The sequence below is a fragment of the Oenanthe melanoleuca genome, chromosome 3 (assembly GCF_029582105.1).
Source record: "Oenanthe melanoleuca isolate GR-GAL-2019-014 chromosome 3, OMel1.0, whole genome shotgun sequence".
Taxonomy (NCBI): Eukaryota; Metazoa; Chordata; class Aves; order Passeriformes; family Muscicapidae; genus Oenanthe; species Oenanthe melanoleuca.
Genome location: NC_079336.1, coordinates 87,294,667 through 87,319,730, shown reverse-complemented (window position 1 = coordinate 87,319,730; position 25,064 = coordinate 87,294,667). Strand labels below are relative to the sequence as shown.

Genomic DNA, 25,064 nt, shown 5'->3' with positions numbered 1-25,064 from the left:
AAAGGATTTCCAAGGATTAAAACATGAGCAAATGAACAAAATAGGGGCAATGTGCCTCTCTCATTCCTTGCAAGTAGAGTGCCTACTAAACACAAAGCCTCACTAAAGTCTTGTGGGATTTCAGTAAAATGTAGGTGTTGATGAAGTCAAACTCCTGTATGTTTTTCTTGTGTCAGCTCTGAAATAATAATAATGATAATAAAGTCTCAACCCACTAGTTGGTTGGTTGGTTTATTTGTTCAGGGAATTAGGGAAAGAACATACAGGAAGGAGCATTGTCAAGGACAGTATATGTTTGTAAAAATTTGAGACAAATATGAATATGGTTTAGATTTTATTCCAGATGACACTGTGTGTAGGCAAGGACTTTTTGATTTCTTCTAAGGATTTTGTGGAGGTTTTTTTTAAAGGTAAATAAAAAAGAAATTATTCTAAAAGGTGTCATACTTCTGGTGTTCCTCTTCAAAATGGCAGACTGGCAGAAAAAAGTCATCCTTTACATGATAAATGAATATTTTTTGGTTTAGAAATAATGTAAAAGAACACATGGTCAGAGGTGGCACAGGCAGAGTAAATGGACTTTACATCTTTCCTAGGCCTTAGCTGGACTTCATTAAATTATGGTAGAATCTATTGTATTCTGCAGTCTTCAGTATGCTGAGAGCTGTTGGAATTTGTTCCAAATTTCAGCAGAAACTGAAAAAGTTTTACAGCTGTTCTAACCTCTATCACCAAGGAAAAAGTTGTCTTCATTACTGGAGAGTCCAAAAAGCTATTTCTCTCCTATCCATCTGTTGGAGAAGATGAAACTGAGGAATCTTGCAAATATGAATGCTCAGATTCTGGGAATTGTTGGGGAAGGTAGAACAGGAAAGCCCTAGTTACTGAATTACCATAAACACAATAGGATGGCTCACCAAAGCTAATCCACTCTTAATTAAACAATGCTTTTGGCCAGAGGGCAAGGCCAAAAGACACAAAAGACTGACCCGAACCCAAAGATTAGATCTTAGAGTTTAGAATGTCACATGCTATGCTAATGTAAGATTTCCTATAGGCTGTATGTAAATGCTATAGAATTAGTATTTTGTATTAGATTGGTTTTTAGGGATTAGAATATTCATGATGGAAGTGGATTTATTGTGTTACAAACGGGAAGTCGCTCTCTTTTCTTTTCCTCTTCTCTTCCCCTCTTTACCTTCTTTACTCTCTCTCTTTACCCTCCTTCTCCTCTCTTTCTCTCCCCCTTTTATCTCTTTAATCTGCACGTGGCTGTGCCGGGCAGCTCCTTGCAGACTCCCTTATAATAAACTGCAACTGTAGCTTTTAGCATTTACAGAGCGTCTGAGTCTTGTTCCTCGCGTCCACCCTGATACAAAGAGTCCGGGAGTCCCCCGCACCATCCAACTTCTTTTAAGAGAAACAACCTGGACAAAAAACTGTTTCCAGCTGTAATGGGCATGTGAGCTTTGATTGCTAAGTCCCCTTAACAAAAAACCCCAAGAAAAAAGCCAGCAATTCCACATTTTGTGTGAGCTGCCCTCCAGTGCCAAGATCAGGCACCTTGCTGGGGTTATCCTCAGTGGTTGTGTCAGTGCCAGCCACACAAGGTAATGCAGCCACAGGCTGATGTGAATCTGAACTCTGCTTTTACAAATTAAAAATGTTGGTCTGCATTCCATTTTTAAGTAGGTATAACTTATTCATTCAACACAATGTGCTCTTGCAGCCAGTTTCTAATCCCACTGGTATCTTGCACTGCACAATATGCCATCCATGTTCATTGTGCTACTTTGCAATGGGATTTTCTGCTCCACAAACCAGCCCAGCAAAAGGAACTGGACAACAGCTTTTCTCCAAGCAAAGAGTGAGAGCCTATGCAAAAACCACGGAGGAAATCTGCAAAGATAGAGTAGGTTCAATGCAGGTCTCTCTTCAGGGCTTACTTCGCATAAATTTGCATTGTGGAGAAATTGGGTGGATCTGCCTTGTTTCCATTTCTATTTTTTCAGTCCTCCCTCATAGTCATTGCCTTCTTTTAACCTGCATTTGAGCTTAAAAGGGAGCTGAGAATACAGCTCCATTCCTTCAGAACAGCAGTCAAAAGAATACTAATCAGTGTTTGTCTTTTGTTGTTCTCACACTTTAGTTGTAGTTAAGCCAAAATATTTGTGACCTTTGTCAACAGCAGAAGAGTGAGACATACCACATATTTGTAAGATAAAGAAATAATGACTTCTTTCTCAGTTCCACAAGGGAAATGAAATCCTGCTGTTTCAGGGAGGTGTAATAACATCATGCATCACCAAGTACTGCCCAGTTTTATGTCCTGCCCTGTGCATGAGGGCATTCACTGCAGTCACTGTCAGCAACACATTCACTGATCTCATTTGCAATGGCTCTCACTGTAATGAAAGCTTCTGTTGTCCTGAACTCTGCAGACCTGGACTGTTCCCTATACATTTCTGCCTTGGGCATCTGGTTCTGGAAGCTACCATGATACCTGGTACCACAAGAATACTGACCTTCAATTGTGACAGTGCACTAAAATTTGGTCTGACACAATGGTGAAAGAATATTTGCACTCTTAAAAAGAGTATTGAGGGTCTTTAGCACAGCTTGCTTGTAAAACTTGAACGAGTCCCATCTCTCTAACAAATACTGCTTTCTCTGTTTTTCTGAATGCTCATCCAAGGAAAATGAACACAGATCCTCCACGTTTAGCATGAAACTCCTCCTTTTGACTGGAAAGATTAGCCACTATCAGTGCATCATATGGCTGGTCTGCTGCAAAATATTAATTACACAGCTCAAATTATACCCATTAAGTCTTCACAGAAGGAGGATTTAATAAATAGGAACCAGGAGTTCTGATTTCTCCATCTACCTGTGTCACTAATTTAATATGCAACACTGGCCAAATCATATTGTGAAGACTGTAATAAACTGATCACAATAGTGTTTACACACCTCAGTGAACACTGTGAGGGCTTCAGGCACCTGGACACCAAAAAGGTACTAAATACAGCAGTCTTCTCTCATAGAATTTTGAGTCAAACAATGGCCAGAGGCTTTCTGGGGGATACTGATGGTTTTACCCTGAGGGTCCTGGTCATCCTTGTTTTGGCTCTATGTGCTGACTCACAGGGCACTTTCCTGTACTAGTCATGCAGATGTCCTGTTAATTCTGATGAAATGGTAACACTCTGGGTAAGAAAATGATGGAAAATGGAATCTCATTCTGCTAGGATGTATTTAGTAAGGGTTGGAATACAATAAACTAGAGTGACACTGCTTTTGCTGCTCTAACTAATATAGAAACCCCCATGCAAACTCTCCTCCTGGCACATCCAGATAGGTGTGATGGACATTTTTCACAGCTGTGGTCTCAAGTGGTCAAACTATTATCAAGAGCAGGAGTCCATCTCCAAGCTTATTCCACTTCTTCAGAAGTCTGCAGACCCACCATGATATTGCTGAGTTGGTGTTAACAACAGCATCTTTCTCCAATCCCTTCTTCCCAGTTGCATTCCAGAGGAACAAAAAAAAACTATCATGTGGTACAAACTGTCAGGTGTTTCTCACCTGGAAAAATATGAACTGAAGCTAAGGTGAAAGTCTGTACATACTATTAGCAATTCTCTAGAGTTTTTCAGCATTTCATTTTCCACACTGGTACAGGTCGACAGTTCTTGAAACTTTTAAACATGTCATTTGGCCAGAAATGTGCAAATTGTCACCTCTCTCAATGCTGGGTGAAAAATAAGATATCCACAAGTTGGACTTCAGCTGTGATAAATAATGCCCCTGTCTTAAAGATTATGTTGTTGCAGATATATGATTTCATTTCCTTTTTGCTGCAGTAAAAATGTCACTGAAGCAGTTTTTATACACAGCAGTGAAGGGGTATATAAATATATAAATATATAAATATATAAATATATAAATATACAAATATATAAATATATAAATATATAAATATATATGTATGTAACATTTTAAGCTGTGTGCAACAGGCATGCTAGAAGAAGTATCACTGTTTTAACCATTTTAAAACAAAGGTAATAGCAACTGGGACAACATTAAGATTCTCTGATAAGCTGGTTTTCAACTATTTACATGCAAAAGACTTGTTAAATAGAAGATACCTTCACTATAAATAATAGACATAGGGACTGGCAGAGCATTATAGGCAGAAGATTCAAGTTAAAAACATTTTCAATTATTTGCAAACTATTCCTCACTGCAGGATACATATTAACCTGCAGGTAATGGACCAGTGTACCTACAGTTTTCTTTCAGTGTTAAGGACTACTAAAGAAGATGTTTTTCTTTCTGAACAATGCAACTACTTCAGCAACACTTTACTGCTATTTTTGAAGAGCAAAAGAACCCTCTTCAACAACAACATTCACACAAATACAAGGATTTGAGATTTTATTCAATCTGGATGCAAGATAAATCTTTATTCAGACATAAAAGTCCCACCACTGGGAGAATTTTTATGGATACTTTAGTATAATACAGAAGTCACTCTTCTCCAAGGATTGTTTTAGAGCCTAAGTTAGAATTTGCAGATAGATTATTATATTTGATAGAGGGTTTAGCTGTGGGTCTAATAAAAACCACATGAAAGAGGGCAGAAGGGATAAAAATCAATAGTCCAGTGTTCTTACAGGGCTAGGAGAAGGGATACTAACAACACAAAAAACTTGTCAAGTATTTACCAGTTTTTGATGCAAGCTGCAAAGATAAGGAAGCAGCTTTAAAAAGAAAAATCAATTATGAATCAGTTATTAACAATAGAGCATGTTTCAGCTGAAGATGCCTAAACACAGGCGTGCTGCTCTGCAGCTTCAAGTGACTCACACCATTTATTGCTCACCCCAGAATGGACAGGAATGCACAGGTTTGGCAGCTTGACAGGGATTTGTGGAAAATCGCTGTCAGGTATCTCAACAACTGTCAGAAATAAAATGGATCTTGTTAAAACATGGACAGCCAAGACATTTGTAGCAGGCTTCTAAGCTAACATACCAACAGTGAAAATTCAACACCTATGAAGACAGCCACAAGCCAACAGGTTACTACTGGGCTTCAGTACACTCTCATCTTAGATCAGGAAATTTAGAAGCAATAAGTGAGAAATGAGAAAGATAAAATGGAAGACAGTGTGTTAAATAAAAACTACCCTAGTATTTGAAATCCATTACTTTATTGGAAGAATCATTCTCTGCTCTAAAAACTATAATTATTTCACTACAGAATGAACTGCAAGCATCAGATGCAATTTCTAACAATAACTGGGAATGCTTGTGATGATGTCTGACTTTATAACTGGCTTTAAGGCATTAATATTTCTTGCATTTATTTAGCCTAATATCTCAGGAACATTCTGTTACTCAAAGATGGGTGTACACGCACTAACAGTAAATTGCAATATTTCTAGGATTATTAACTCAATTCTGGGAACTGTCCCATTTAGTACTCTAATTCTATCTGATCTCATAGAGCTTAGGTAGATGTGAACCATGTTCTTCATGTATTCAAATCACCCCCACAACAGCACTGGAGAGCATGGTGTCCCAGGGATGCATCCTCTGCAGGACACAGAAACAAGGTTTTAGGAGACAACAGATATTTCTCCATTTTCTCAGGGGAAGACAGTGTCCAAAGAGATTAAAAACAGTAGACCCACGTGCTTCCCTGCTTATGCATCCTTTACACTAAACAGCAAGATTATCAGTGACTGGTGTAGCACTAAGGAAAAAAATGCAGCTGTTTAGGGAGGAGACACACTGCTCCCTCATAGTGCTTCCTTAGGGACAGCAGAGCTGCTTGCTCCAGCAAATGGTGCTGTTTCTCATACTGTCCACATAAAGTCTGCTACATTCCAAGTTCAGCATGAGCTTAACTCCCAGCTCTGCAGAGTTTCAGGTCTTCGTTGGCTGGTGCAAAGTGCCTTAAGAAAACATGTCCCAGCATGCAAGTTAGCAATAAATGGAATGACATGAGGTAGAAGTCATTTTACAGAACTGTCAGTACTTACAAGGGTGTAAATCCATAAATCTGATTAAACATGTATACAAGACTTTGCTCTCTCCCTCTTAAACAAAGCAGAACAAACACTAAACAAATCCTCTCCCAAACCCCAACAGCCAAGACAGAGCCAAAACAACTCATTTTTTTTCTGGGTTCTTGCACTTTTAGCTTCTCTTTTCTTTAAAGCAGCAGCTATTTAAAGATGGTGGAAATACATTCATTCAGAGATTAAAAAGAAAAGATGCTGAAGTAGTCGGAGACAACAATTTTTGCTGGTGAACCTAGAATGAAATTACAGGAAAAAGAGCATTTGTGTAAAAATGCAGCAGAACTGTGCTATAGTGCAGTAAAAATCCTCAAGGCTTCCTCAGTGAGAAAAATAAGCTCTTAACTGCTTTTCATGCCTGTGCACAGGGAACACTAGCTTTAGAAAAAAGCTGAGCCTCCTCTGTGGCCCATGCATCTTTACAAGAGGACTGTTATCACCTCTGATTTTGCTGGTAGAGGTGCAAGAACCAGAATGAACACTGCTAGAATCCTCAGTCTCAAACTGATATGCAGGACTGGCACTTGGGGCAAAAAAAAAAAAAGTGTCTTTCTTTGCTGTAAGTTGAGAAAATTTGATCTAGCAGGCTCCAAGTGGCAGTAATTGTGGAATACCACAATACTGTTTTAACATTACTTTTCAGGAAATAAACAACTCAGAAAGTTGTCATGAAAAGTCTCAATGATTGCAAAGCTACATACAGCTGGTGTTCCAGTTCCTGCTGAAAAAAGGTTACTTTCTGTGCAGGGGAACTCTCAAAAAGCATTTGAAAAAAAAAAAGTGCCAGTCAGGACTAGTTCAAATCTGAAGACAAATGAAAGGGGCTGACATATGAAAGAAATGGGATTCAGTGACAAGAAAGAAGTAGTAAGACTCCTGGAAATTTCTGAATACAGGAAAAGAAAGAGATTACATCATTCCTCAGAAAACTTGCTTTGATTGTTGCATGTTAGCTGAAATAAAGTCTCTTATTAATCAGATATATACATGCCACCACAACCATGAGTTCATTTATGTATAAATTTCCCAATAAGCACAGTGACCAATAAAACAGCACTTCAAATACTCTATACCAGGCTATGATACTATTACAACCTATTACAACAATTGCTCATCATACCATGCTGTACTTCACTAGCAACATCACAACAACTCAAGAAAAGTTGTGTGAACCTTTCAAAATTGAATATTACTGGGGGCATTTTGCCTGTGATCAGCAAAGCTCACAAAGTAGCAAACTTGTATTTTTATGAAAGAACTGCAAATTGACAAGAAGGCAGCACAAGGTAGGAACAGCTCTCCATTCCCAGTGTTTCAGTTCAGTTAGTTCTGTAAGACAGATGCAGCATAATGGACAACAGTGAACTCTCTGTGTCACAGTGTGGACTGCCCTTCTCTTTTTTTAACTTGCACATGCACTATGTAAAGTAAAGGCTTTAATAAGATATATGAAATATAGGTTCTTTGTGACTCATTCTGGCCTTGGAATCATATTGATCCCAGCAGATATGTCTGCACACGTTCTAGAATTTTCTAGATAGAAAGACCTTTCTGCATGGATTTGGTTGCAGGATCAGGTCCTAAGACTCTAAAGACAAATTAAAGACAAATGGTGAAGAATTGAGATTAAACAGCAAGAGCTGAATTTAAACATAGCAATGCTCCAACAATTTTCACACGGAACAGAGGCTCAAACCAACATGATGCAACAGAAAATGACTGACCACACTTTAATGTTTCAACTCTGAAGAAAATGCCGCTCAAAAATACGTGAATATTTGCTTTCCTAGAGATGTCATCCTTTGGGAGGTGCAGGGGAAAAAACCCAAATACTGCCTCCTTATTGCTGCAGACCAAAATTAATTTTTCTTGGTATTTTGCCAGCTCACATCCCAATGAACTGCACCCACTAAGCAAGGTCACATAAATGATTGTGGAAACAGATTTCCTTTGTGCATGAAGAAGAATGGATCACTTAGAAAAATGTGACATCTTCAGTAATACTTCTGCCACTATGCAGTATTTCTCTAAATTATGCAATTCATCACTATAATGTTCATAAATATATTTTTGGAAAAAATGACCTTAAGTAAGTTTCTGCATAACAGCAGCAAGTGGGATTTCTCAGTGAAAGTGAAAATCTGGAGGAACAAAAATGCTGGAAGACCATAATAGCTACTCTACTGCAGCTACTCTACAACAGAATTTTCCAAACCAAAACAAGGGCCATCTCAAACTCTGAAAGCCAATCATGGAAGCAGCCCTCCTTTTTCTTTCAGCTGCAAAGAGATTTGAGCAAAGACCTTGGGATGCATAGAATAGACAGTGAAGTATCACACACTCACAGGAATGCCCCAGCTGACAGGTTTTGTGGATTCCTTTGAGTTCCTTTGCTGCATGATTTATTTCCTCCTGCACCTTCAAACTCCTTCAGAGCTAGATAATTACATGTATCATTGCAACCCATTTCAGAAGTTGTTACAGCTCCTAAGACATTGTTATATATTATCTGACAAGACCTCAGAGCTAAAACATCCAACTAACCCCTACTGAATAATGAGTTCTAACTATTCGGCTCCATTGTAAGAAATAGAAAAGGTATAGAACTCTTAGAAAGCTGTGTGAAAGCAAATCTCAAGATGGAGAAGTGCAAGAATGTTGAAGATGCAAAGACAAGAAACAACAGGGCTGTGAGCTGTGTAGAGATAGGCCTCAGGAAAATATGTTAAGCAAGATAATAGAAATATGTAAGCTTAATAATGAAGCTTTATCCATTGTTTTAAGCTATTACAAACAAGCATTGTTCAAAGCAAGATGTACATGTGGCTTTATCAATTGGCCTGAGCAAACACTTGTCAGCTTTTAACATTATGCTATTGGCTAGGAAGTTGTTAAAAAACTTTGTAACAAAAACAACTTCATCTGCTGTGCTAGCAGCTGAAGCTGTTCCATCTCCCTTGCTTGGTTCTGTAAAATGACACTGATGATTGTAGTGGAATAAAGCTTCAAGACAGCTGCTCCAGCATTCCCCTCCTGTTGTCTGTGTACATAAATATATGTAAATATAAGAGAAGAGGAAAAATATCCCAGAAAAACTCAACACTCCACCTCTTCCCTCAGCCCTTAAAATGTGCTAAATCTATGACCTAATCCAACGAGCAGCATTCAGCTTCTGAAGGATAAGGTTGTATGAAATGATTACCCTGAGGCTTTCTACCTAACACTCCTTATTGCAGCACATGAGGCATACAGTCTACAACTTACCAGATGGGAAGACATGATCCTGCATGAGCCAGTCTAGAACATACAACAACCAACACAGGAATCTCTCATCTGTTTTTGTTACTGACATCTCACACAGCAGTGGAGCTGCACAATAAGTAACCCAAAGTCTTTAAATGATTTAGTTGTTGTACTTAGAAAGTCAAAGTAAGCAAAAAAATCCACATGTAAGTATGTTACATCAAATGTGTTACACCAAACTCTTTGTTTCATTCATACCTCTGAATCTTGTATGTTATGACTGTGGAAATTCCCACTTGCAAATCAGTTCCTAAGATCCCCTGTGAAACACAATCTGAGATTGCTGTGCTGTACAACTGGGAAGAAGTCCAAAGGCTTTCTGCTTCTATAAAGTAGGTAAGGTGCTAATGAGAACATATTTTCTTTCCCCTATAAATTAACCAATTATTTGAATTCTGATTAGCATAGTACTTTAGCATAGGATTTTGCTTTAAAGCAAACCAAAAGAGAAAAATGGATGCAAAATAAAGGCATCACCATCTTCAATTAGTGAACAATATTAGACATGGAGAAATAAATTTTAGTTTTGCTTTAAACATCTCTAATTGCTGATGAACTAGCTAATGAAAATAGAGGTTGGAATGGGTCTGGAGGCCATTTAGAGATTAATCCTACATCATAGAGAAAACAGTATTTTCTACATTGCATGACCGATTTTTTGTCTACCTGGAGACTATCTTCAGAAGTTGGCAATCCAACAATTCACCTAGGTAATATCACAGAATCATAGACTATCCAGAGCTGGACATGGAAGGGACCCACAAGGACCAAGGAAGTGCAACTCCTTACTACACTTTACAGGGTTTTTCCCCTCCTCCTGACCCCTGTGATAATCAAAACATCTTGGTAAAATTTTATTTGCAGGAACTTTTATGTATTCATTTCTCCCCTCAAGACTTTTCTTTCAAAACATAACAATATAATTTATTCAGATCACAGCTCTAGACTTCCAATTTTGCTATTGTGCTGTTATATTTCCTTCTCCCTAATTGTCAGCTTACTGCTTTTTTAAACTGCAGTAACCAAAGGTGCACATATTTTAACTTTAGCCTTCAGAACATCATGTAGGAGAAGAGGTTAACTTACACATTTTGCAGTGCTGTCAATGCATCTTTGCACAAGGTCTATTTTTGCTGCAGGTGGCACAAAACTGTTGATGTACAAAGTTCACAATCTGGTAGAGCAGTCAGACATCCTTCATTGCAGGACTTCTGCCCAGAAAGCCATTCTGTACTCCCCCTGCAAACCATGCCTAACTGAGGGTGAAATTCAGTCTTTGCTGGATGTCTACTAAAGGTACCATCTCCAAGGCTGGATGTCCAATCTAATCTAACCTAGGCTGTACAAAATGCCCCTGAATGCAGTGAAGAGTGACAATGCATCTCATCCTATGCTAAGACAGATGTACATGGGCTGAACTGCCCTCCAGAGAGGCATTCCTCAAAATCTGGCAAGGTAAATTGGATAGCTAAAGTACTGGTTTACAGTTAAGTTAAATTATGACTGTCCAGTTTTCTAGACAGCTGTTCAAAGTAAAATACATCTGAAATGCACTGTGTGCTTCCTTCATTGATATGGATTCTGTTCTTTGTAAACCAGGAAAAGATCAGGAAGAATTTTAGACTTTCATCACCCAATACACTTATTCCCCGTCCCAGCCTAATGTCTTTGTCCATGCTTGATAAAATATTTCAGTGTTTTAACCAAAAGCACTGCACAGTGCTGGTTGCAGGAGTGAGCCCTTCCAAAGTGAACCCTACTTGTTGCAGCATCTCATTTTGAAGTGAAGCATTAATTAATTAGAGAGAATACAGGATTAAAAATGGTTTTTTACATAGAAAATATTCCTCCTACTTTCTTATTAGTTATTTGTGACCCTGTCACTCATGAGAAAATTCTTATTAAAGAGAGATCAGAGCAAATTCTTGCTACAGGAACTTTTTTCTTTGCAAATAACAGGGCCAAATTATGTTTTAGAAACAAGCACTAAGGCTGGTCTGAAGAGAAAGAATAGAGAGAATTCTGAGAACAAAATTAAGAACAAATACACATAAGACACACAGACCTCAGCTCTCATAATTTTGACACAGTGATTTTAATGATGCACAAAATTATTTTTAAAGCCAGATAAATTTAATCTATTTTTCACAAGAGGAAAGAAAATAAATACTAAAAAATACATACTGTGATACTCTCCTTATTTATAGTATGGAAAGCACTGCCAAAGCACTTCAAAACATTTCATGTATCAGTCAAATAAGGATCCCAGGAAACTTCTATACCCTGTTTCTAAAATTCAATTCACAAAGCTTTGATAACAAAGGTATTCCACTTGCAAGATTCTCCTTGAACTGACTGTGCTGGCCCAGAAGTTTAAGTGCTTTCATATCCATATCTTTTCTTCTCCAGTATCTGAAAACTGCAGAGGTTTTTTGACAATACTCAGTCTTTGCAAAAGAATGGAGCAGATCTTCTTCAGTAACCAAAGAGCAAAACTAGAAGTGCATTTCATACATCTCAAGCTTCAGTAAAACTTTCATTTAAGAGCTTGTTAGTTTAAATTTGCATCACTGTCACACACATGCTAGCAGGAAGCTGCTCTCCAAACACTGTTTTTTGGTATTATACACTAGAACTGCTAATTTCTGACTATGAAGTGCTGTAGGCTGAGTATTTGGGGCTTTACAATACTGATATTCTGAGGTTCATTCACTTGCCAGACCTGAAAACGCCACCTAAACCTGCAGAACTGATTTCTGCTCTGAGATGCATTTTATTGCTGGAGTTTAGTATATATGGTCTTGACTAATTTTTTTAGTGATCAATAAATGCCAATTACATTTACAAACACATCTATTCTCTTTTTTCCTACCCACACATGTGTAGATCTTTGTAGACATAATTCTGTGGGATTTGAAAAAGGAACCAACTGCTACTTTCATCTGATAGTGCACAGGTGGTCAGTTTTGTTTCCACATCTCTATTCCTGACCTCAGAGGGATTTTATGTCACACTAATGCTACAGAGCCTTCTGCTACCTCAGTCAACCAACCTCAAGTCTTGCTGGAGGGTTCATGAGAATGTACAGATGTCTTTCCAATGCAAATGTCCACTCTCTGGTTTTAGAGTAGTGCAAAACCCTTAGGTTTTGCTTAGGTTTCCTAAACCAAGGCAAATTTCAAAGAGATCAAAAAGTTTTTAAATAGAGAATATTATTTCTAACATTTTAACCTGAAATTCACAGAATATCTTCTTTCTTCTTGACCCAAAGCTAACAATTATAGACTCAAACAAACTCAATATATATTTAGCAGATTTCAGTAACATACTGGACATTGTAATATTGCTTTGTCTACTAAGTGAAAGGACACAGATTTGGGTATTGTGTACAAAAGAGCTCTGGGGGTCCTTTGCCAGATATCTAGACTGTTCTCCACAAGACAATGACAGAATGTCAACATCTGTTCTAATCAAAGTTCTCCAGAATCATAATGCACAAAAGAAAAATCTTCATTCTTGGGAACATTTTATTACTTGCATCACACCAGAAATGAAGTACAAAGACAAAAACTCAAACAAATGCCCTCCTACCTCATAGAACACACACCCACCATCACCTCCCTTAGTTCTAACAAGTCAAACATATCCCCACTGAATTTTTTATAAAGGTGAAGACAAAAGCTTGAGTTCAAGCTAAGTAGCTATATCATCTCATCTGTTCTTGGGCTGACAAAAGAATCATCAAAGATTATGTATTTGTAGTGTTTAGTTTGGTCCATAAATATTGATGAATTGGATTCACCAGAATAGTGCAGACTACAAAGAAATTTATTTAACTTTAGCTTTTAAGCATTGCACACTCCAAATGTAGATTTTTTTGCTGCTCTCTTACAGACCAGCACTTGAATTTAGTTGAAACTGAAGACCAAGTTTTGAATAGTCCTTTTGGATTTCACTGGCCTTCAACCATAGAATCACTGCATGGCTTGTGTTGGAAGGGACCTTAAAGAACATCCAGTTCCAGTCCTCTGCCATGGGCAGGGACACCTCCCACTAAACCAGGTTGCTCAGAGATCCATTCAGCCTCACTTTGGACACTTCCAGGGGCATCCACAACTGCACTGGGCAATGTGTTCCAATTCATTCCCACCCTTAGAGAGAAGAATTTCTTCCTAATATCTTATCTAAACTTACACTGTTTCAGTTTGAAGCCATTCCCCCTTGTTCTATTACTACAGACTCTTCAAAAAGTCCCTCTCCATTCTCCTTGTAGGCTCCCTTCAGGTGCTAGAAGGCCACAATTAGGTCACCCCAAATCCTTTTCTTCTCCAGGCTGAACAATCCCAACTCTCTCAGCCTTTCCTCATAGGAGAGGTGCTCCATCCTTCTGCTCATTTTTGTGGACCTGCTTCAACATGTCCATGTTCCTCCTGTATTGAGGACCCCAGAGCCAGACACAGCACTGCAGTGCACATGGCTGGGTCATGTCCAGCTTTTCATCCACCAGCACCCCCAAGCCTCTCACTGCTGAGCTGCTCTCGATCTGCTCATCCCCTAGACTGGATTGATACCAGAGTTCACCCTATTTGTTCCACAGTAAGAAAACACAATGGTGTATAGATACACAAAGGTGTATAGATACAAGAAAATTTTAGTGGGTTTTTTCAGTTTGTATATAGGTGTTGTCAGAACAACAACACAGTTAAACAATACACTTACAGACATCTCAGTGATCAAATAATAGAGGCGTATAAAGCTCACAAAGCTAAACAATGAGATTTCTACTCCTGGAGTATGAGCTGCACTAAGCAAAAGCTTTCATGTTCTAAAAATAAAGTTAATTTGATTAAAACATCATGGAAACAAAGATGCAAATGACTAAACTAATTTCCCATTCCTGTCTTAGATGACTGGTACCTAATCTTTAAGTAACTATGTATTCAAGTGCAGGAGGAATAGATCAAAGAACTACCCCTCCCCAAAGAAAAAACACAAACCTAGAAAAACAATCAATAATTGATTCTGGTTTAATTAAATATTGTTATACTTGATAAAACATTGTCCTTCATCAGTTGCAAACCCCAGCACAACTGCTAGCCCTGTTAAAAAGAAAGCACACCTTCTTGATATATATTCTCATTTAATATACAGATTGCATTATGAAAATCATTCGTATGGAGCTATAAGCCCAAGAGAGAGAACTTTTCTTTTAATAAATAAGAAGAGGTGTCTAAATTTACTTCCAATCTTTTCTCTCAACTTATTTTCTACTATTAGCCAACTAATTGAAAGAAAACAATTTAAGAGAAAACAAAGCCTTTCAAAAAAAACCAGAAAACAAGTATTTTATGTTTTAAAGAATAAAAATCCCTTTTTCCTGTCCAGTATTAACAGAAAGCTTCACTATGTTTCAAGATAAAAATGTTCCCTTCCTGAAGCTCTTTGAATGCTTTTTTTCATTTAGTTCATAAAATAAATTGTTCCACTCATGTACATAACTCACTCTTTAAGAGTTTCACTATTTTGGGATGCTTAAGTAGAATCTTGGAACTCCAGAGCTGATTTTTAAGCCATTGAAAGGAAAAAGAGGAGAAAACAATGCAATGGACAGTGGTGGTCTTTTTAAGAGAACACTTCTAGGCACAAAAGCCTATTAGTACTTCCCTCATGAGGAAGATATACTCCTCTACAAGATCTTATTTTGACTGGCAGCAGTAAGAACCTAAAAAGAAAACTGGTCCTACTTACATTGACCTCTGGCAAAAAAAATAAAGCTCGACTTGTCTGCTGAGTGAGCTCAGAGAACAACGTCCCATACTGCTTATTCAGTAGCACCACAGGCTGATACTGGCACCCAAGTTCCCCTGTCCCCACACTTGTGCTCAATAGTCAGCTGGTCCCCAACCTGAAATCACATTCACTTAAAAAAAAGCCATTTATTGCTCAATTACGTTGTATTATGCAGATCTTACCCACTAACTCTCCACAGAATCTATGGAGTTTGCTTTAGTAGGCCTATTCTTACTGATGTGTGTGAAATGCAGAATGGGGGAAAAATTCAACTTGGTTACTTTGTCATACATTTATTACTTGATCTTCAGTGATTTCACTTGACAGAGAAGCCTGACAGCCCTCCTTCTAGATTTGAATGGGAAAAAGGCAACTTTGTAGTCATGCAGCCTGCAGAGTTATTTACATTTTCTCAGATTTTTTGATAGTTTTGACCAGAAAAAAATTAACTCCCAGTTAGTGCACTGAGAGAAAAACCTGGCTCAGCCCACCCAAGGTAACATTTGGAACATTTTATTATCTAGAAAGCACATAAAAATAAACTTGCCTTCCATAAAGATCCTGTTCCAGTAGATTTTTCCAACTTGATTTCCTCCAAGAAATATAAGATTTGATAAAATCAGCATTGAAGTGCTAACAGATGCTAGGACAGCATGAAGTCGACGACGAAATCTTGGCGAGAAGAAACGTTCCTGAGGGGCAAAACAAAAGGTGCAGATGAAGTTAACAATCCCTGCAAAATTTCAAGCAGCACTAGAAAGACATTGACATTACAACAAACAACTTTCATACAGAAGTTCAAATCCTTACAGAACAAATGACAAATATTTAAAAATATCTAACAGAACCTCTCACCAATGCCATTCAAATTGGAGTAAGACTTCCTGATTAAAAGCCGTGTCAAATCATAGTTATGGCTGCAAGAGACCTCTGGAGGTTACTTAGAAGGATCAAAGCATGGTCAGCTAGAGAAAACTGCTCAGGGCTGTATCTATTTGGGTTTTGAATATCCCCAGTGATGAAGACTATCCAATCTCACTGGCAGCCCCACACAATAAAAGAGATTTTTCTGTGTTTAAATGTTTTTTTTAATGTTTGAACTGGATTTCAGTGTGTGCCCCCTGCCTTTTGTCCTGTCACTGAATACCACTTAGAAAAGCCTGCAGTTTTGTATTTATACACATGGATAAGATTACCCTGAGCCTTCTTTCCTCCAGGCTGAACAGCCCCAGCTCTCTCAGCCTCTCCTCTTAAGGCAGAGGTTTCAGTCCCTTTACTATCACTCCCTTGGCTGGACTCACTCCATGTCCCTCTTGTGGGGAGCCCAGAATGGGACACAGTTCTATACATTCAGTGGATTAATTCTTATTTTACAAAATATGATAATTTTTTGCTGATAGATGTGAACAATGTTCTTCTAGGCTGGGTGATACTTCCAGTAGGATCCAATATAGAGTAATGCACTTCAGTACACAGCAAACAGCATCAAACAGCTTCAGAAGTCACTAATACTCTGGTTGATTAATAAGACATCACTGAAAGATTCTAGAAGCAGATTAGATCTGGTTATAGCAATGACAATTAACAAATAGATACCTCTAAAAAAAGGTTCATATATACATGCAATCTCAAATTTTCTTTTCAGTGCAAATGTTACTGCTCATGTTCAAGAAGTGTAATTATCCAGATTTTGGTACTGTTCATAACTGGTCCTAGTGACACAAATAAAGTAGGTCTCTCTCCACCATATACTAGTTTACATTTTTCTGAATCTGATTTTGCATTATCACCTGAGGTGTGAGTGCAGCATAGAGACTATAAGAAGATGGTAAAAGAAGGATGAGGAAGTTTTAGCTTCCTCCATTATTCAGTTGCTAGGGAAAATTTAAAGGACATTACAGCACTTCACCAAGAAATATTGTTTCATTACTACACAAGGAAAAATATCCTGCACATTGTGGCCCCAGGCTGCCTCTGTATATAGTGCTTGAATTTACAAAAGATTGAATGCTTTGTGTGAAGTGATGAGCATTTTCCAGAGCATGGAAAATAAGGGAAGTATTCATGTCATAAATGATGATGTTGCAGAAAATAAAGTCTTGTGACAGCAGCATCAAAAAAAAAAGCAAAAAAAAAAAAGCAGTAATTAATCTTTAATAGCTACAGGCAAACTAGAATTCATGCTCAGATACCTGAAACAACACAAACACATGCTCAAAACACACTTAAAAATACATTTCTAGACAATTAAATTGTTCTTTCTGTAAGCATCAAAACAAATGTTTCAACTGCTAGATTATAAAGATACAAATCTTCAAATAAATTACCATTACAGGCATAGAAATACAATTTCAACTTATTACTGCAAAGTAATCTCTGGAAAATTGAACATTAGCCTTGGTCAGGACTATATCTAGTGTCTGAGTCAGCACAAAAATGAGGACAGATAAGGTTTAAGGACAAGAGCTCTATATCAGTCAGTATGTGCAATAGACCAACAGCCAGTCTTCCACTCAATGCTATGAAAAAACAAATAGAGATTTTTCTCTGAAAATTCTGGATGAAAACTAAGGCATGATAGGAGAGAGGTAGAGAATATAACAATTCCATAAATATTCACAGACACAGACAGCTGAGTTAGTGAAAGAACTTTTTCCATCTGTAGTACTTCACATCTCCAAAGCTATCCAAGGACTTCAAACACATTCTCCTGTTCACACACACATAGAGGACAGCATAAGTTTTTCTCTCCCTGAATGTATGGTTCCACACATGAAAAATGTGTGCCTTTTCAGAATGTGTAAGTGTGGGCACACAGAGAAAACATTTGAAATCTTACTATGAAATCCATGTTAACAGCAAAGTTTAAATAAGGACAAGTTATGCTCATGCTGGCTTGAATTAACCTGCAGCTCCAATTGGGCATTTTCTGTCATCAGATCTACCTTTCACTCTCCCTTTGTCTATCAAACTTATTTGTCAACTCTAAAGAAAAAACAGTTTTAATTAACAAAGGGGAAAAAAAATCCTCTGCTAAAGTAGTAGAAAGAGATGGAGATAGATAACCCACCAGACAGGTGGTGTTTAACTGCATTTTTCATCAAGGTACTGATCAGACTTGGTAAGTTTCTAAAGTTTGTCTGTTTTACAACCCAAAGCAGTACAACAAAAACAACATAAGTAGCTAAAAATGCTCTGCTACCTTTTTTTTTTTAATTAATACTTTTACTAAAAAATTTAATTAAACTGCCACATATAGTACATCATCTTTTACAGAAGTGCTGCACATTAAACAAGGCAAGTTAAATGTAGTATAGACCATAAAAGCCCTCAGCCATTTATAAGGTATAAAGGAGCAGTTTATGACAGACACAGTTTAGACAATCACTGAATCTTCACTGGGTTTTGCTGCAACTAATTTCCATTAGCTTTGCTAGGCATTGATCCAAAAAGCAGTACACATTTTCCTGACAGTCTTTGATGTCAATGCAGATTTTACTCAGCTGCTATGAAAGTAAAAATGAAAACTTTCTTTAAACATCTCAAGCCATCTAGAATAAGCTAACTGGGAAAGTACTCAAGCAGGTAGTGTGCTCAAATTAATATATTGGAAGCATCATTTAACAATGAAAAAGAAATGAGGTTGGTCTAGATAACCCATAACAACAATTTTATTTAAGTACCTACAAGCTGTAAATTTTGTGAATGTACAGCAAGTTGTTTACGTCAAAGCAAAATTTAAAAACCTTCAACACCCACAACTCTTCATTATGCCATTTAATGCTTTTACCAATATGCTCCATTACAGCAATATAAACACCTGCTATGGATTTGTGGTGTTTCTCTGGATTTTACTGCTGTCTTTTTCTCTCTCCTCTTTTATGCTGGAAATACAGCCAGAAGACAGAGTGGCAATTTTGTATTAAAATGACAGTGAAACCATTCAGGCTGCATGGCTGAAACCCTGATTTGCATCCCTCCTCAATGTTCCATCTTATCATCTCACATCAATACTTTACCATACTTCATTTTAGCATCCTCACCTCCTCCACACATGGTAAAATAAATGGACTGTAACACTTAAACTACACAAAAAAATAGACATACTGTCATGATACTCAGCCCAAATGCATGCAGCATGACATTGGTTCAGGCAACCTTTCCTGAAACTGCATGGAGTTCAGGTTATTATTCCAAACCCATTCCTGCTGTACATGAAGATCAGCCTCAGACATTTTTGCCAGATGTTGGGAAAAACTTCCCTCTGCACATTGTTTGGTCTAGCAAAATTGGCTGCCATCAGAGCTCTCCCAGCTTTGCAGCCATCTTACAAAAATAAATGGTACTATCATGTAGTGGGGCACCTTGACAAGCAAATTTTATGTGTTTGAGAGTGGAGGAGGAAGACCAGCGTGAAAAGAAATTGCACAGTCTGAACATTTCCATTCCTAAATCCATTTCCACTTACACATGAATGTCACATTTAGCCTCTAAGAGAAAACCAAGCCAGAAATGGGAAGCTTGTATAATGGTTGTCTCTTGAGAAAGCTGATGAAGGACAACACACACCAGAATAGATCACTTAGGTGAGAAACGAGAGTTAAGGTAAAAGACATGGTGTGATTTTAAGTTAGAGAGAAAATACTTATTTAATTTTCTATGCAATTTAATTACACCACTATGAGCTCAAAATACAGAAACATGGCAGGAGAAGTGGTTCCAGGCAGCAGAGCAGAATTTAAAGGAACTTCTCTCTAGGGTCAGTTACAGCTACCAACAGTAAATTTGCATTTTTGCAGGACTGTTCATAGTGATATCACTGAATGGCATGGAAAGATTAAATTGAGGGTCCAGGTAAATGCATTTAGTTATCTGGGCTAGTCACAGAGAAAACGCTGCTGGGAGGACTGACCAGAATAAGTAATCCAGCCTACTGGATGGAAGCTGATAGTGACAGGACAAGTCACATGCAGTGACAGGACAAGAGAGAGTGGCTTCAAATGGAAAGAGTGTAGCTTTAGATTAGGTATTAGAAAAACATTCTTTACTCTAAGGGTAATGAGACACTGGTTGCCCAGAAAAGTTGTGGATGCCCCAACCCTGGAAGTGTTCAAGACCAGGATGGATGGAGCTCTGAGCAAACTGATCTAGTAGAAAGTATCCCTGCCCATGGCAGGGGGTTGGAACTGGATGATGTTTAAGGTCCCTTCCAACTCACACTATTCTACAATTCTATGAAGTTGAGGAGACACCTAAGACTGAATTCCATAGAGCAGTCAAAACTAGGCAGTCCTATACACAATATCACACTGAAGTTTTGTACAGAAACAGATCTATCAGTATTTTATCAGGAAAGCAATCCTGCATTTTTCTACATCAACTGCTCTTAAACTTTTTCTAGCAAGAATGGTGACAATCATGGTGATTTGGCATATCCCAGAGGCTCGTATTGAGAGGGCCACCGAATCCAACTGCAGTGGCTTTTTCTGGGAGCAGGTCCCAAGCATCATGGTAAGTTAGGGAGGGCTCAGGAACAAGGAAACATGTTTTCTACCATGCTGCAAACTCAGATTGATGACAGAGTGACAAGTGGCAGGAAGTCTACCCTGACAGACATTAGCTAGTAACTTATTGGCAAACACTCTTGAGATGGAAAACATCTACATGTGCTGCATTTGCAAAACATCTCATTTGTAGAGCTGTTCTGGGGCAGATTAAAGAATGCTTCTCCATAAAGTCAGTGACGTTATGGAGCTTGCTTATACTAAAAATACTTTAACAAGTCCCATGTAAAGGAATTAGATTTCCTGCAATTTAAGCAAGAGTCTCTCTTCGTGGAGTAAAACAGAGATTCACATTTATATCTTTATGAACTACCCATTCAGAGAATTGATGATCCAAGCACATGGCAAAACAAGAGCGTATGGTAAAATTGGAGAAGCAGCTGAATTATTCCTTATGTGAACATATGCACTGTGGAAGAAGACTGGCAGATACTATGACCAGAGTGACATGAAACATACCTGATACCATAAACTGCAAAACTAGAGATTACATTATTCTATTTTCATCTATTTTGTTTTTAAGGATCAAGATAATCTAGAACAACTTTGAGAAGAGAATTCTTTTTTAAAAAGCATACAATATTTTATTATTATCTGTGCTACAGACTTCATTCTCTCCCACTCAACCTATGAGCCAAATAAGATATAGTGACTCCACTACTTTTTGTGTTGAAGAAATAGAGCAAATTAACTACCATGAAAATAATACCTAGTCCTGCATTATCTTTCATTGCCTCTCCTAGTGTATGAGAGGAGACTAAGTGGGCCTCCTACAATTCCATCCCTTCAATTTCTTCAAGGTTTTTATTAGACAAACAATGCTTAAAATCTGATGCAACGTTGACTCATCTTTACGTCACAAAAACTAATTTAAACGTTCTTTGCAATAGTCTGCTATTTAGGGTTTACAAGGACTTTTGGGGGGAGGGGATGGATGGGTAAAATGTTTGTGAGTAAAGCTGCCCACCACAGGAGGGGTATAGGTGGTGTTCTTATGCATATCAGCAAAGAGCTTAGAAAAAGCCTCAAAGTTCATTTTGCTAGTGCAATTTTCTGAGCCTCAGTTTTCACCCTCCATTGTACCCCAACTAAAGGATAAGCCCCTCTCAAACTTCCATACTTTTCTACAGAAGGGATACCACCCAGTCAATCTTAGAGGTGCCAGCCCTCCTCAAGTACTTTCGTTTAGAAAGTGCACTCAGGTAAATGAGAAGCCAACTCCTCAATGCCCCTGAACCCCAGGAATCGCCACATCACCGCAAGAGCGAACACCCCAATCCATATCCCGAATCTGGGTCAGCCGCAATGCGGCCGTTTGCCAAAAATAATGGGACAGCAAAAAAACAGGAGCATGGGTGAAAAGCTGCAAGAGAGCGAGGAGCAGATGGGACAGTGGGAAGGGAGGCGACACATCCTGACTAACAGTTACCGGCTATTTTATCTATCTGCAGTTTGGCACACTGAAAATGGAGGGCAGGGTGTGACTGAGCAGCTGGGGGAGCAGATGGGACGGAGGAAAGGCTGAAAATTGTGACAAAGCTCTGCCAAACAGAATGTCAATTTATTTAATTTTTAAAGTGAGCAGTAGAAATAAAGATGAGTTGGGTCCAAGCAATGGAGCATCTTATGTTTGTTAACACACATTGTCAGTGGGCAATGGGTCATAGTGACAAAGTGTGTTTGGGAGACTGCAGAAACAAAGGGAGGGACTATACATGCTCATTAATGATAGTAGAAGTTATGCTTGAAGATCAACAGGAGCCAGGGAAAGGCAGCTTGTGAGAGGCTGACATCTCAATATGGTACACATTCCTGAACTCCAAAGCTGAGGGACAGATGTTCAACAGAGTAAGAGTAGAGACTGTAGCACAGAACAGAAGAGCAACAAAAATAAAGAATTATGGTTGAACACATGTACAAAATATTAATTTATTACATAATCTAAAAGAAATTACGGAATCCCTAGGGCTGCAATGTACCAAGATAAAAACAGACCTGCAAGAGGAAAGTAAATAAGATATGCTACCAGATCTTATCCATCAATAACTTCCACACTAAACAGAAGAACATATTATTAACATACACTGTACCCTTCAGTAATCATGGCCATCATTCCTGTTTGTTCTGTTCTTCACCTCACTCTAACCCAGAAACATCCCCTTTACTTCAGTTTGTTTCATTTTTGTGGCATTTAATTTTGCTTGCAGTTTTTCCCTCCCTTCTACCCAACCTGAACTGTGGCTTGAGGTCATATCCCATTTCTTTTCAAGGCATATACTTTCCTTCCAAAGCAAAGGTAAAAATTAGCTCCTGGAAGGTTACACATGAAAGTAAGAACTGAAAGCATTTTTCTGTGAGACAGGATGATGCAAACAACCTGTAATTCCCTACATAACTCCTATAAAAAGAGGACCACACAATTAAAATCAAGCAGCTGTCAGTTAAGATCTATTTTCACAAATAGAACTTGATTCTGAATTTAGAAATAAATGCTATATATAGTATTTGAGAAGATACTCATCTTCTCTATTGATGTCTTACTAAACATTCACTCTACAAAACGCTGTCTTGCACTAGCACCATTTCATTTTTAGATTTTCCAAAAGATCTACATTTATAGCATCTCTCAGCAAACAGCCAACTCCCCCTTCTGTTTGAAGAAAGCCTCCTACCAGCTCTTCTGTATCCACTACACTTACAGATGCATGTGTGGAAGTTTGACATACACACAAGTAAATTTCTGTACTTCTACATTTAATTCTTCACTCTCAAAGAACCTGCCCATTTATTCTTTTTTAAGTGGCAGCTTGTGAAAAGAGCAAAATCAACTGAAATGCACCATCTTCTTTTCTGTTTTATGTTTTAAGCAGGGAATTTAGCCAAGTAATGGCAGTGTACATACTCTTGTAAATGTGTCTCAGCTCTCACAGATCAAGAGATTTGTGCATTCTTCTCTGTGTCCAGATCCTTGACATCTCTATTTTTGTTCATTGGGTTCACATTCTGCCCATGCTGATTCTTTCAGTTCCCTCATCCACATTTTAACATTTTTTACCTTCTGAATTGTAATCCAGTTGGGAAGGGATTTAGCTTCACCAGTTATTAGTGCTGAATTTTGATTTTGCCTCTTACAACTGTTACCAAATAAATAATACACAGCAATAATCCCTATGGAGACATTTGATAAACTCTCAGCAAATGAAGACAATGCTTTCCCTGCAACAAGGTTCTGTAGCTCAAGGCAGAGCAGGAAGAACAGAGTGCAACCACTCCTCAGGACTTTAATTCATATTTCTGTAATTGCTGACATCTATGGCCTGGACTAATTTTTGAGGCAAACCACAGAGGGAGGCTGTATTCATGTAACAGTAACAAAGAAGCCCATAAGCAGCATCATTCTGCCTTGTTTTCACATTGCAGCATGATTTACTTGCTTTTCAAACAGCATTACTGACCAAGCACCAGAAAACTGCCCAATGTCTCCAAAATGGAAGAGGAAGTAAATAATGCTGGTAGGTGGGAGAAATGGTTTTTTTAATGAAAACCAAGCAGATATGCCAGGGGCTTTCCAGCTGACATTGCTGTCTGGAGCAGAGCAGTAATCATAGCAGAAAAATCACAATGGTTTCTCCACTTCTGGCATCAAAAATATCAAATCTTCTTGCAAAGATTAGACAATAAAAAGCTTCAAAAGGTAGAAAACAATAGATTGTTATCTCTGAAGTATTTCTGCAGCCATTTTTGTCATTCACAACAACAAAAGTCTGTAGCATACTGCATATGCTTGTCCCTCTACTACATTTTCAGTTTTTGTTACTGAGTTTGAGATGAGAAGTTCCCTCAGCAAAGAAAACCAGTGCCACAATGCAAGTGTGTGACCATGTGAGCACTTTTTAGCAGGGCACTCAAAACGTTTTGGGATTTACTTCAATTGAGAGAAATGAAGCCTTACCACAGGAGAGTGGAAAAGAGAAAAGAAAATAAAATCAAGCAAAACCAGACACAAGAATTGCTTGACTCAGAACTACTGTCAGCAAAGCTAGAACCAGAAGTCACTAGACTGACTTGGATGCATCAGGCAATCCCTATTTACCTTTGATGGTCATTCAGCATCTCAGTACAAAACAGCACCTTGATTCAGCTTGCTGCTTCTGAGTACCAAAGATCAGTAGTCACAAATCTGCCCTGACTAATGTTCACCTCTAGAAGAACAAGTTTCCACCAATACTGAGTATGTCTTTGGATAGTAAAGATTTCTGGAGCAATGATATGGCTGAACTCAAGGTCAGGGTGGGGAGTAGGAAGCAGGTGGCAAAGCT

At 38.2% G+C, this 25,064-nt stretch overlaps 1 protein-coding gene across 3 annotated transcripts in view; it reads right to left on the bottom strand.

Annotated features, from left to right (window-relative positions):
- Positions 1-25,064, bottom strand: part of HHAT (hedgehog acyltransferase) — a 144,568-nt gene that overhangs the window by 41,237 nt on the left and 78,267 nt on the right. For all 3 annotated transcript variants that reach the window (XM_056488014.1, XM_056488016.1, XM_056488015.1), the window contains one exon: positions 15,729-15,873. In XM_056488014.1, coding sequence (XP_056343989.1) covers positions 15,729-15,873 — 145 coding nt within the window. The remainder of the gene's footprint in view (positions 1-15,728; positions 15,874-25,064) is intronic.